The sequence below is a fragment of the Cydia strobilella genome, chromosome 12, assembly GCF_947568885.1.
Source record: "Cydia strobilella chromosome 12, ilCydStro3.1, whole genome shotgun sequence".
NCBI lineage: Eukaryota > Metazoa > Arthropoda > Insecta > Lepidoptera > Tortricidae > Cydia > Cydia strobilella.
The window spans coordinates 370,880-385,301 of record NC_086052.1 but is presented as its reverse complement, the minus strand read 5'-3'; the positions used below and the strand labels follow the sequence as shown (position 1 = coordinate 385,301).

Here is a 14,422-nt window from a genome sequence, read left to right as displayed (position 1 = left end):
CCTCGCCACAGCTTCTGCAGGAGCACGACGATGGACGGGATGAGTGCGGCGCGTGCAGCTTCTAAACTGTGCAGGGTTTTAGTATAAGTTACTCTATGATGTATACTAACTTCCAGGCATTGTATATGGTGAGCGCCGCCTTCATCTTCTTGTAGCGCATGCGCGCCAGCGTGCCTCGCCACAGCTTCTGCAGGAGCACGACGATGGACGGGATGAGTGCGGCGCGTGCAGCTTCTAAACTGTGCAGGGTTTTAGTATAAGTTACTCTATGATGTATACTAACTTCCAGGCATTGTATATGGTGAGCGCCGCCTTCATCTTCTTGTAGCGCATGCGCGCCAGCGTGCCTCGCCACAGCTTCTGCAGGAGCACGACGATGGACGGGATGAGTGCGGCGCGTGCAGCTTCTAAACTGTGCAGGGTTTTCGCGCTCCTGCCAATTAAACATTGTAGGTTTCATTATCTTATACATTGAAACGAGGAATTCTTGTATATATCTGTCTGTATATATTTGTATATTTCGGGGATCTCGGAAACGGCTCTAACGATTTCGATGAAATTTGCTATATGGGGACGAAAAATCGATCTAATTAGGAAAAAACACGCATTTTTGAGTTTTTATATGTTTTCCGAGCAAAGTTCGGTCTCCCAGATATTTAGAGTAAACAACCATTCTATTTCGACGACCGGTCTGGCTTAGTGGGTAGTGACCCTGTCTGTCAAGGTTCGAATCCCGGTAAGGGCAATTATTTGTGTGATGAGCACAGATATTTGTTCCCGAGTCATGGGTGTTTTCTATGTATTTAAGTATTTTTTTATTATATTTATCATTGCCTGAGTACCCACACCCCAAGCATTCCTGAGCTTTCTTTGGGACTTTGTCAATGTGTGTAAGAATGTCCTATAATATTTAATATTATTTAATATAACTACCGCCACTTGTTGCGGACCATACTTTTGGTGTGTCTTCCGTGACCACAGCTGGTGCAACCCAGCAGATACATCGGGATACTCGGGATTAAGGTAAAGTAATGAAATGTAATCACAGTAAACCCGTTAAATATGTGTACAAAACGAATTTAAAGTATAAACCTGCAAACCATTTTTTTCTACATTTTTTCATCATCTCTCAAACATGGTCCTTCGAACCGAATAATTGTTGCATTACCGACAACGGAAGCTGAATACATGTCCTTAACAATAACGGAAGCTGAATACATGTCCTTAACAATAACGGAAGCTGAATACATGTCCTTAACAATAACGGAAGCAGAATACATGTCTTTAACAATAACGGAAGCTGAATACATGTCCTTAACAATAACGGAAGCAGAATACATGTCCTTAACAATAACGGAAGCAGAATACATGTCTTTAACAATAACGGAAGCTGAATACATGTCCTTAACAATAACGGAAGCTGAATACATGTCCTTAACAATAACGGAAGCTGAATACATGTCCTTAACAATAACGGAAGCAGAATACATGTCTTTAACAATAACGGAAGCTGAATACATGTCCTTAACAATAACGGAAGCTGAATACATGTCCTTAACAATAACGGAAGCAGAATACATGTCTTTAACAATAACGGAAGCTGAATACATGTCCTTAACAATAACGGAAGCTGAATACATGTCCTTAACAATAACGGAAGCTGAATACATGTCCTTAACAATAACGGAAGCAGAATACATGTCTTTAACAATAACGGAAGCTGAATACATGTCTTTAACAATAACGGAAGCTGAATACATGTCTTTAACAATAACGGAAGCAGAATACATGTGTTTATGTAGTAACCTGATGAAGAGCTTCGTATGTCCATACTGCACATCGTTGACCTGCAGATCCTTGAGCAGCACCATGACGGCATCCTTGTCGCCGGAGCCCCGGAAGTTGGGCCACGTGTACTGCGACAGCATCTTGTACCGCTTGAGGAAGCGGTCGTAGCGCTGGCGAGACGCGAACCCGGCGCGGCGCACGCGCACGTTCTCCACCAGCCCGAGGTACGCTACTTGGTGACGGACCTGCCCAAAGCAACAAGTTACTTTAGTGTATGCGCAGGCGCAGGTGAGATGGCGCTGACGTGAGTGGATGCGTTCGGTGATAGATAAGGCCGCATAACTCAGGGTGCATAACTTTCGTAATGCATGCATTACGAAGGTTTTAAATTACAAAATATTTAGATCAGAAAATAATAGTGAGTTAAAACCGTACTGATCTAAATATTTTGAAATATGTCTCACGATAGTTTGTGCGATTATTAAATTACACGTGAAAGTGTTGGTAAAACTACTGTCACGGCATTAATTTCACATTTTGTAATGTAAATCCCGCTTAAGAGTGCTAAGGAAAGGTTCACGGCCAGCGCGCAATGAAAATAGATAAATCACTGATAGACAAATCTATTCGCATACACAAATTTACAAAAACAACCAACGCATTTATATTTTCATCACACTTGCTCGAAAAAGATCTTATTTCATGCATGTGTACTGAAGTACAAAGCCCTATATTGTTCCCGCGTGAGTTATGGATTGTGAAAAAAAAAGCTATAACTCACTCGTAAGTTATAGCTTTATTTTAAATTATGATACTTATTCACATGAATTAACTAGGTATAAATGAGTTTTACATATAAAATACTGACGTTAATAACTTAATATTTTTGTTTATGTTTAAAAATATTTAATTTGATTAATAGTAATATTGTCTTCGGTTACCGCGATAGTTACTCATGAAATAAAACTATGAAAACGGATTATATCGCGTATATTGAATTTAATTTAATTTCGCGTATATTTGATTAATAGTAGTTTAAAATATTTTAACACAATTTTCAATTGTGGCTGAATGCCGATGGGTCTGCGCCCTCGATGCCTAAACTGCCAAAAAATTTCAAAATGGCAGACGAATGTTTGAAATTTCACCGAATAATTTCGTTTAAAATTTAGTTTTTTCTTCGCAAGTGTGATGAAAAACAATGTGTGTAACTCCCGGGGGTAAGAATATTGCAAGTTCGAGTGTTTAAAGACCTCATTTGCAAATTACCCCCACGTTCCACAACGTACGTTTGAATGTATATATATGTCGGAGCGAGACTCCAGAAGGACACATTGCAGCGTTACATTTCAGTTTTAGACGCCTGTATACAATCGATTAGCAAAGTGTTGCTATGTATTACTTAGTTGATAATGTAATTTATCGATTTATGTAGAGTAACGCCATCTATTGGCATTCTTGTTGAAATAAGATTAGGTACAGGCTTCGGAACGTCAAGTGGTTTAGCTTGCGTGAAGTTAGGTACGAGTTGGCAGTTTTGTTGGTAACTGGTCAAGTAAGTTGACCTACATTCACTTTGGCGGAAGCGATGTGGCTACCGCATTCATTCTCGATCGGACCGTGCTAGATATCGGACGTTAACCAACCTCGTGCCTAAACTCACTACGTTCCTGAAGGCTTATACCTGAAGGATTATTTTGAAAGCTTATAGATTCCAACATTATTTAATCATTTAGCTAAGTGTTTTATCCCGAGTGTTAATTTGATTTCTTATGAGTCATTAGAGGTTTACTATTGTAAAAATTAGAAAATAAGTGTTGTTTTGAAAAGATATGTCCCGCCGAGTTTGTTGCCGGTCCCATATAGGGTTAAATCTTCTCGGGTCAAGAGGTGTACGGTTGGAACCGGAATAGCTTTGTTTGACGTTCATAATCGCATTGTAATATGCCCACCTACTTAAATAAAGATTTGAACGTTTAATTGTAATTCTTTTATTTTAAATTAAATCGATTTCCGTTGCTAGAGTGACTAGTTATTTTATCATTCAGTACGAAAGTATAGTAGGCACTAGGTTGATGAGTCCGTAGTATTATTTCATACACTGGTAGCAGTGGTAGTATACTATTTAGCTGTGTAGGCATACATCGATGTACTGCGCCCACTACCGCCACCGCTATAGGCCACCACGCACCACGCCCCCAATTATCCACGACATATACATAAATCAGGCTACACAAAACAACAAATAGCATATCGTATTTACCAGCTGCTCGTCCCAGGCATTAGGCGACTGTATGGGGTTAGGTTTGACGCAGCGCACGTAGAAAGGTTCCTTACTCTGCAGACCCGTTACTAGTGCTGCCATCGAGTTGCGGAACAGAGTTGCTGCGGATGGAGGCCGCTTTGATGTCTGAAACACCGAAATAGATTTATAATTATACGAAAGAAAATGTGACCGAGGTCTCCAGTGCCCAACAATAGTTATTTGTGCAACAAGAGAGGAAAGTTAGTTTTTCTTGAGAGTGTTTTTTTTTTGTCCCGAGAAAGCGAAAGATTCTATAATTGAATCACGAGCGAAGCAAGTGATTCTTAGTTAACGTCTTGAGCGTAGCGAGGGACTCAAAAACATGAGATGTAAAATAACTTTGCTCTCGTGTTGCACATATAATTTTTAACCTCAGTAGTGAGAACATATTAAAGGTTAAAATGTATTTCGAACGACACCGAATAATACAGAAACAAAAAAAAAATTGTAATAGAAGTATGAAGTGGCAGTTCATGGCCTTCACTACATTAAAAAGCTACTTTGTTTCACTCTTTGGAGTGAGGAGTCGCACTTTCCCCACTCCAGGGAGTGACGAAAGTAGGCTTGTTGGAGCTGCTGAGGTGAAAAAATATTTGTTTGGGATCAGTACCGCGACGACGGTAATAAAACTGGTAGAAGACATTGGGTCTGCGTAACCAGTTGATTCCTTTATTTACCATCAAAAAATCATTGTACAAATGCTTTCAATTTGACAGCCAACGTACATGCCAAAGCTATATAGAACTTTATCGGCCAGTTGTGGTTATGAATTGCCGATCGACAATCTATTGAAAACAAAACATACAGCGAAATATACACATTTTATTAGAATATACATGTCTTCTACAGTCAATAACTTACCTTTTGTATGTGAGCGCCGCCTTCCGGCCACATGTCAGCGAGCGAAGCATTTGAAGATGAATGTAGCAACCGCTTCAGATCCTGCCACAGGGAATCCTTGTTCTTGTCCATAAAACCTGTGATGGCATACGTCACATCGCCCGCATAATGTCTAGAAAATTAAGAAAAACTATTTTAGCTCTAGTTTTCACTGCATAAAATAAATAAGTACAGAAATCGAATTTAAACTGTTGTGAGACTAACATTACAATACTAACATTAAATAACCCGCCCGCCCGCCTACAACGATAGCGGAAGACCTCCCCTAACCGGCTTTCTCGGCGCGCGGCAGTACGCAATACACGGTCGTCGTGAACGCTGCTCGCACTATTAGTGCTTGAGAAAGGAGACCTAGGCTCTCCGAAACATGTCGCGCGAGTGACTAAAACAAGTCAGTCTAAACCGTGAAATTATTTAATGTTAAGTACAGAAATTTAAATAAAACGGGTACATAACCCCATTCCTTCCTTCCTTCTTCCTTTAAACCTTCTTGCATTTGCGACCAGGTTCACGACGACGCGCCGTGCACTATAAACGTGGCTTTCAAGTCAACAACGAATAAAAATTCTTATTTAAATACCTCGAAGCCTGAAGATTGTTCCTCACTAATGATAATGACAAAAGGGAGAGAGCAGTATCAAATTGGAAACTTACGTGATTCTAAAGTCAACTCCGTGTTTAAGTTTTTTATCTGTGGGAGCGAGCTGCCTCGACGTGTAATGTTTGTGTGAGCCCAGCCGTTTGTCGAGTGCCTCTAATAATTGTGTATCGGAAATCTGCACGGAAAACAAAACAAAAAACACAGGTAAGAAAAAATAGGTAAGAAATTTTACCTTTGAATTTATATTTAAGGGCATACTTAAATATAAAAGCGATCCAACTGACGAGAAATCGGGAGACATATTAATAATAAAAAAACCGGACAAGTGCGAGTCGGACTCGCCCACAGAGGGTTCCGTACTTTTTAGTATTTGTTGTTGTAGCGGCAACAGAAATACATCATCTGTGAAAATTTCAACTGTCTAGCTATCACGGTTTATGAGATACAGCCTGGTGATAGACAGACGGACAGCGGAGTCTTAGTAATAGGGTCCCGTTTTTACCCTTTGGGTACGGAACCCTACAAAAACCGGAACCGAAAACATCCTCCTTGTGTTAAAAAATTTAAACAGTTAAAAAATACATAAACCAACCTTAGTAGGATTAAGACAGGCTTCGTCCATGACGGAGATGATGCCCTGGTGAGGTGCATCCACCAGCTCGCAAATGACTCTGTTGTTGAAGTACTGGATCGGAGTCCACTGGATACCCTCACGGGCGTATTCTTCTTGCTCCTGTTTTAGCACCAGTTCTGAAAGATAACCATACGATATCAAACAATGGTAAACACTATAGGTACCAGGCTGAACAGGTACCAGGAAACAGGTAGAAGTGTATAGGAACAAATACCTAGGTAATCCATGCACACTAAAAGAGGCAACTAGCAACCTGAAGACTTTGCTAGGCTTCGTGGAGGAGCTGGGGTGGTTAGAGTAGCGCTACCTCGTTTCACGCAAAATAGGCACATTGGATGTCGATTTGCGGAAAATGCCCAGCATAACTAACTAACTAAAGTACCAGGCTGGCACTGGACGTTTTTGACCAGGTGCCCACAAACTGCAGCCTGCAGGCTAGCCCAAATTAGCGAGTATTTCCAGTCCGGCTCGCGAAAAGAAAGCGTAAGATCGAATTTATGACCTGTGACCGCGATAGTAGCCATAAAAACTAAGCTTTGGCTACTGAATTTATATAAGACGCAGTACGGCTCCGAAAGACTTTAAGGATTTGCCACACTGGATGCGTTCTGCGGTCAGCGGTGAGGTCAAACCCACATTATGTATGAACAACATTGACAGCAACCTTTGAAGTTGAAGTTTGACCTGACCGCTGCCCGCAGAACGCATCCAGTGTGGCAAATCCTTATAGACGCTTGTAACGCCGGGGATATTATACCCAAGACAGCACATTCTTCTTTTGCGTCTTTGTTACGTAAAGAATAAACGACATTATTAACTAGTACTGTTTAGCTGTGTTTTCTTATACCTTTTCAGTAATATCAGACCTCAATTTTGAGGTTTAGCCATAGCAAAGATAGATATAACTCCGTAATAGATGGATACAGTCTAAGGAAAAAACGTGCCTCGAAAATCAAGAAAATTTGATTCTCGTTCAGAGGGCGCTACTAGCTTTGGCCTACTGTCGTATAGATGGCGTTGACGGTTTCGTTTGTTATTTAACAATTTTAATGCATATCAGTGAAAGAACATGGGTCAAAATCAAAAAAATAATTAATGCAAATAAAAAAAATCATTTATCCATATTTAAATACATTTTATCGTATTTTTATAAATATTCATTTTTAGTTTTAAAGTGTGTCGACAGATGGCAGTGAATTTACTGGGGTTACAAAGTTTACTATGACAGTACCGCTCTAGTATAAGTTACTCTATGGCCATAGTAATTGCCGCACACCGTTATGGAACGGACGCCTGCACGCGCTTGCGCCGCCTTGCGCGTAGTAGTCGCGTTTTGCTAAAGTGAATCTTCTGTACCTACTACTATTATATATTTTGTGGTAATATTAACTGACCAATGAAGAGTTGTTGTAGCTTCTCGTTACAGTAGTTGATGCAGAACTGCTCGAAACTGTTGGTGTCGAAGATCTCGAAGCCGTAGATATCCAGTACTCCGATCAGCGTGTTCTTGTAAGTGCCGGCTGGGACCTCGATCGCTCTGTTGATCTGTGAACGATACACTGTATTACTAAAAATGTAGGTCTAGATTTAGAAGTATTGGAGTATCTTATTAGCAACGAGTTATTGGTTGTACACACACAGCACACACACTATATACACAGCACAGGAACGGGATCGGCGGCGAGCAGTCGTATTGGAGGCCAAGACATACTTTGGGTCGCTGCGCCAGGGGAGTAAGTAATTAAGTATTGGTTGTACAATATATGTTAATTAAGAGCCCGTTAACGATTTTGGAGCAAAAATGTAAAATTGATAGATTTAGTCTTTGAAATTATACACGTTTTGTCACGTAATATCTAAATAACAAGTATTTGTTTGTATTAGCACGTCTTCTCATCTTGCCTTTTAATAATGAGGTCGCGAGCGTGCGTCACCGGTAATATATGAAGAGAAGGGGCAGTTTTTAAAAATACATCAAAAAATATAATCATAATCATTTATTTAATATGGTATGGTATGGTGGGTATGGTATGGTGGTATATGGTGGTAAATTATACAAACTGATGTATAAGAAGTTAAGAACACTTTCAACAAATGTTGTAGATTGTTTAAATATCAAAATTACGTTGAAGTTAAGTTGATTTTCAGAGAAATTGTCACTTGTTTTGAAGTAATTGCTGGAGAAAATTGATTTCGTCTAACTTTCATTTACACTTCTTCAAAGTCATAATAATAAAAATGTAGTCTGTAAAAAAGGATATGTCACAGGATATGATGTGTAAGACCGAAAAATCAGTGCTTTACGCGCGTTTACCTAAACGTCCATCAGAAAAAAAAATCATTACTAATTTAGTGAGTCTGTTTTCAAAAAAATTATCTGTAAAACGGCAAGATGAGCAGGCGTGCTAATAGAAACCAGTACTTGTTATTTCTATTGCGTATCAAAAGGTGTACAATTTCAGCGACTAAATCTATTAATTTTACATTTTTGCGACTAAAATCGAAAAAAATCTTGCCCTCGATTTTATTAGCTGATGCATATGACGCTGTACGGTTCCGTACATTATTAGTAATTCTGGTTCTCAAATGTTGACAAAAGACGCCACGCCGTAATGAACAACCGACCCAACCGTAGAGCTGCACTCGTGGAAGGCACATAATGGGTTATCAGTTCAAAGGAACTGAAATTAAACCTACAGAGGTTTTTGCCCCCCACCATGACCCACCTGCTGGACAATCCATGTGAAAAGACGATCATAAGCCGCCTTAGCGAGCGCCAATCTAGTATAATTAGCGTCGCTGAGCGAATGCTCCTTGGAGACAAGGTCTCCGCCGGCGGACAACACGCGGCCCACCATGGCCCCGCGGAGCCCTTCTTCTGTGACCCCCAGAGCGGCCACGCACTGTTTAACTGGACCACCGATCTTTAACTGGCCGTCTTGTGTTTCTGTGAATGTTAGCTCGCCCTGGAAAATAAAAAAGACACGTAGAAATTCATTCTTGGAGCATCAGTTCCAAATATCGTCGAGAACGGACCGTTACTACGTACGTCAACAGAGGAAACTAAACTTTAATTTGATACAAATAGGGTTCAGAATGCGCTTACCAACAAGATAACTCCAGCGACGATACTCCAAATGTCATCTAGCACGGACTGCGCGAATCCCAAGGCATTACAGGCGCTATTCGTTAGAGAATAAAGCTTAGAATCTTGTGATGTTGCTCGCTCGCTGCCCAAGATCTTGTATTGCGCGTTCGTCGTTAGGCCGAACTTTTTCGTGTGCGGATTGTTTGTGCTCAGTAACTGGAAGAAAATGTAATAAATTATTATTATTGTATTAACAACTCGAAATACGATAAATATAGACATAAGCTGAAATATTTTGTATGTAATTTGTACAGAAATATATGGTCACAAGAGTAACCCACCATTCACTAGGTACCAGGTTTAATAATTGAATATGTAAAGATTGATAATACTTAATATATGTACTGCTTTAATATATAGAATTTAGGCACAGTTGGGCACGTAAGGTAAGGTCACGTAGCACGTTTGTAAGACTATTAATTGGAAATAGTAGTAGGGATTAATTGGAAATATTTTCCGCTGCTGGAATGGAATACTCGGTAGCTTAGTTGGTACTTGGTACAGCTCTTGATGGGCGTCATAGAGCTCTGTGAGTTCGACTTCCACTTGAGGCGGTGAATTTCTATCTTTTTCTTTATTTTAAGTTGTACAATTCAATTCAATTCTATATACAGCTATAGATAACTGCCCCCCCTCCACCAACCCCCGCATAGAAGCTTGTTTGCAGGGGGGTCAGTTATCTCTGCAGTTCACTGTACTTGGATATTCTTTTCAATAATTTTCTCTGCTGCTATTTATACAGAATTCGCAAGCATCCTGGCACTACACGCAGTACAATGTTTCATTGTGTAGTACGGAAACCGCAGTTAGGGGACTGCATCACTGCAGCTATTCGTGCATAACTGCAGCGGCGACTGCATTGTGTCGCACGTGCGGTTGGTATTCGTAATCATGACAATATTTTGTTGTTCAACTTGTACGCCTGTACGGTCAGTATCAGGGCCCTGACAGTTCAACTCCCAAAACGGCTGCTGCAGCGCTACCATCGCGTCTCCCCTCGCTCCGCCACCCCAGCCCCCACCTATGCCCTACCTTGACAGCCGCCATTTGGCCGCCATTATACATTTGAAAAGTTTTGAGGACTTTACTGTGCCGAATTTCAAAGTCGAGTACGCTGGTGTTTAGTGTATTTCCTCGCTTTTTTGCCGAGTTGAGATCCTAAATATCCAAATTCTCCTTTGCTGTTCGGAACAATACTTTATAATTGTGCTGCGGTATCGTTTGTGCAATAATAAATCATGAGACTAAAGTGTTGTGTTGGTGGTTGCAATGCAACAAATGAGACAAATCGACTTTTTGCATTTCCTAAGAAGGATATGCTTAGGAATTTGTGGATGTCTTTCCTTGTGCCTACGAATCCTCTTCTTCTGGGTCTGTCAAAAGAGCAACTGCTCAGGAAACGCGTGTGTGAAAAACATTTCGACAAACATCAGTTTGACAAGTTTGAAGGCAAAAGGCTTCGGTTTTCGTATCCTTGCCTATTTACGGATGATGAAATAACACACGGTGAACCCCTTGCAGCAGTTGGAACCGGTGAGTACACACATTTATTATAACTACGTAAATAAATATTAATTAAGTACCACGCGACTTATATTCTTGGCATAACTAATTTTTGTTTATAGTTCATGCTTATTTACCATACATCAATACAAAAATACATAATATTTATTTTGTTTGGGGAATCCCATCACTGTATACTTTCTTATTAGGATATTGAAAACACATGGCATTTCTTTTTGTCAGGATAATTTTGTGATTATATTTTTTTATCTACCTAATTGTAATGTTGTTCCAGTCCGACATGCTCTGAGTGACCACAATTATTTTAAAGACCAAGATGATGAGGAAGACACAATGGAACCAACCCTTGTCATTGGAAGGCCAGGTATGTTTTATCACTTACAAATGATGTTAGCAAGTCTTATTTATCCCTACTATTATATTACTTATAAATGCGAAAATAACTATGAATTGAAAGTGACTGGTCTATCTAATTTATATAAAATTTGGTATGGAGATATTTTGAGGCCTGAGGAAGGACATGGGATAGTTTTCACCATTCATCATTGTGATATTCATCATCCCATGTAGACGAGGTAGCGGGCATAAGCTAGTATCTTATACATAGACAATAAATATTACTGTGAATTTTATTAACATAAGAAATCAGAAACATTTATTGTTCAAACTGTGTAGGTACAAAAAGTATAGCTAGGTACATTTTTTTAAGTTCAATTGATATTTACAATTTCATCTCAGTCAGTCAGTCTGAGTGGTCTTTTTATTTTACCATGGGAAAAACATAACTGCCCACTTCTAATGTTGTTTGTAGAGTATGCTTACAATTATGCAAATGTCTGCATGGTATTTTTACCATGGGAAATACATAACTGCCGATTTTTTAATATTGTTTATATAGAGTAATGCTACAAATTATGCAAATGAGTGCATGGTATTTTAACCATGGGAAAAACAACTGCCCACTTTTAATATTGTTTATAGAGTAGGGCATTTATTTGTGTGATGAACACAGATGTTACCCAGTCATGGGTGTTTTTTATGTTCCTATATAATTATGTATTTATTTATGCAAATATGTGTATATTGTACTAGGTGACAATATATGTACTTAATTAATTTATCTTAAAACTCAACTCGATTTCTGTTTCTAAAAAAAATATTTAAATTTAATTTGTTTAGTAGTTTTTTTTTGTGTATGTCTTAAGTACTGTTCAGCAATGCTATGCATATATTCAATCAACGAGCCATGGTTCTAATTTTTATACATAAGAGAAAAGTTTTGTTCATACTGAATCTTGATGATGATGATGATGTGTTCCTGCTATCCCTCATTAGAGATACTGGATCTTAATAGAGATTAAATATTACATTTAACAATTTCAGGCGAAGACTTCCATGAACATCCATCCTGCTCATATTCTCAAGTCGGGGCCTCCGTCCCACAGAATAAAGGTGTGTTAGTTTGAGTAAAGTTTCTAAAATATGTAGTGATATTCTTAGTTATAAAAGTTTGAAGTGAATGCATCTTGTTGACAAACCAACTTGCAATTAATTCCCTTTATTTTATTCCGAGGTTCCAATTTTTGTTTATATACACAGAGAAGAGATAAATTTAATTAATACTGAACATAAATATTGAATATTAATAGAGATTAAATATTACATTTAACAATTTCAGACGAAGACTTCCATGGACATCCATCATGCTCATATTCTCAAGTTGAGGCGTCCGTCCTACTGAATAAAGGTAAGAATATTATTATATCTGTCTGTAATGAAAACTTGCAAGTTTAATTTGACCAACTTCCTGGGTTCCGATTGAACTGAAGTTATGCGTAGGTACATATGTAAGTCGGGTGACAATAAAATATTATGGTACCATCGAGCTAATCTGATGATGGAGACAAGAGGTGGCCATAGGAACTCTGTAATAAAACAACGCAAACTAATTGTGATTGGGGTTGTTAAAATTGTCTCGATGAGTATTAGTTGCCTGTGGAAAGAAAAGTACAGTCAACTATAAAAACTTGAGTCCCAACGCATCTGGGGTCTACTTTGAGGACGCTCTTCCCCCCATGGTCGCCACTCGAGTAGTCGTTTGCTCCACGGTTCGGTCTTCCGTGCTATATGACCAGCCCATTCCCACTTCAAATTGGCTACGCGTTTTATAATATCATTGACTTTGCTCTGTTCTCTCAGCCATTCATTTGTTTTACGGTCTCTCAATGTGATCCCCACCAATTTTCTCTCTAACGCCCGCTGGGCAACGCTCAATTTACGTAGTATGTCTTTGGTGAAAACCCAGGTTTCAGCTCCATAAGTGAGAACAGGCAGGATACATTGGTCAAATATGCGTGCTTTTTGTTCGGCCTTAAGGTTCATTTTGAAGGCAAACTCGAGATTGGAGTAGGCTGCCCAGGCTAGTCGTACGCGTCTGTTGATCTCATTGGTTTGGTTTTTTTTTTCCAGTCACTATCTACACGTATTACACGTATTTATCGACAGTTTCGATGGCGGTATGGTTAACTGTGATATTCGCCTTGACATCTGTTGGTCATAACTTTTGTCTTGTCTAGATTCATTTCCAGCCCACACCGTATGGAAGCATCGCTGAGTTCTTGGATCATGCTTTGAAGTTCAGCGGGGTCACTTGCCAGCAGGGACCGGACAACCCTTTCCGCGATAAAACCCTTTCAATGGGCGACACTTAAACACGGCTTACACATTGAAAGACTTTCCCTATTGAACTGCAAGCCCATTAACTGCTAACCTAACCTAACCTAACCTAAGCTAACCAAAAATAAGGCTAGCCCTTAATAAGGGTTACCCTTATCTTTAAGCGCTTTCTATAAAGGTTTCCCTTTGCGTGAAAGAAACAGGATTAGTATATATCTACGGTAGTGTATGAAAAGGAAAGAAAATACGTGTCTAGTCAAAGAACGCCGCCGTCGCCGCCGACGATCGCTCGGATTCGAAGTAATGTGTGCTTTATGAACAAGGTAGACGACTTAAATTAACACGCTTATATGCTAATAGGGAAGCCCTTTATAAGGCTAACCCTTATAAGCAATATGCAAGGTGTTGGTGAGCGGATGATAAGGGTTTTGTAAGGGTATTTGGGCTACCGATTACTCAAATGTGGTAGCTTTATATAAGGGTTTTTAAAACCAAAACAAAGGGTTTCGTCTGGCAAAGGGTATGGTGAGTTAAGCCTTATGCAATACCCTTATAAAACCGCGATAAGGGATAGCGGGCCGGTCCCTGCTTGCCAGCAAGACAATATCATCAGCGAACCGCAAATTATTCAAGCGACTACCCCATATATTCAATCCACGCTTTTCCCAGTTCAGGCTTTTTAAAAGAATTTTGCCTAAAACTTACTAATGTGTACCTAACTTGACATTGAATATGAATATAAATAAATAAAATAAAATAAAATAAAATAGCCATTTATTTCGACCTCAAATTAAAAAAAATTACATTTCTTGTCAAGTTTTAGGAAAAGAAAAACAAAATATGTCA

General features: G+C 39.3%; 1 protein-coding gene across 1 annotated transcript in view; it reads right to left on the bottom strand.

Moving 5' to 3' along the window:
• LOC134745958 (unconventional myosin ID) overlaps positions 1-14,422 on the bottom strand; it is an 86,457-nt gene that overhangs the window by 14,850 nt on the left and 57,185 nt on the right. Inside the window, exons 5-13 of the mRNA XM_063680107.1 lie at positions 9,335-9,532; positions 8,955-9,194; positions 7,623-7,773; positions 6,187-6,344; positions 5,648-5,769; positions 4,955-5,105; positions 4,052-4,198; positions 1,807-2,033; positions 284-433 (exon numbers count right to left, since the gene is read on the bottom strand). Coding sequence (XP_063536177.1) covers positions 284-433; positions 1,807-2,033; positions 4,052-4,198; positions 4,955-5,105; positions 5,648-5,769; positions 6,187-6,344; positions 7,623-7,773; positions 8,955-9,194; positions 9,335-9,532 — 1,544 coding nt within the window. The remainder of the gene's footprint in view (positions 1-283; positions 434-1,806; positions 2,034-4,051; positions 4,199-4,954; positions 5,106-5,647; positions 5,770-6,186; positions 6,345-7,622; positions 7,774-8,954; positions 9,195-9,334; positions 9,533-14,422) is intronic.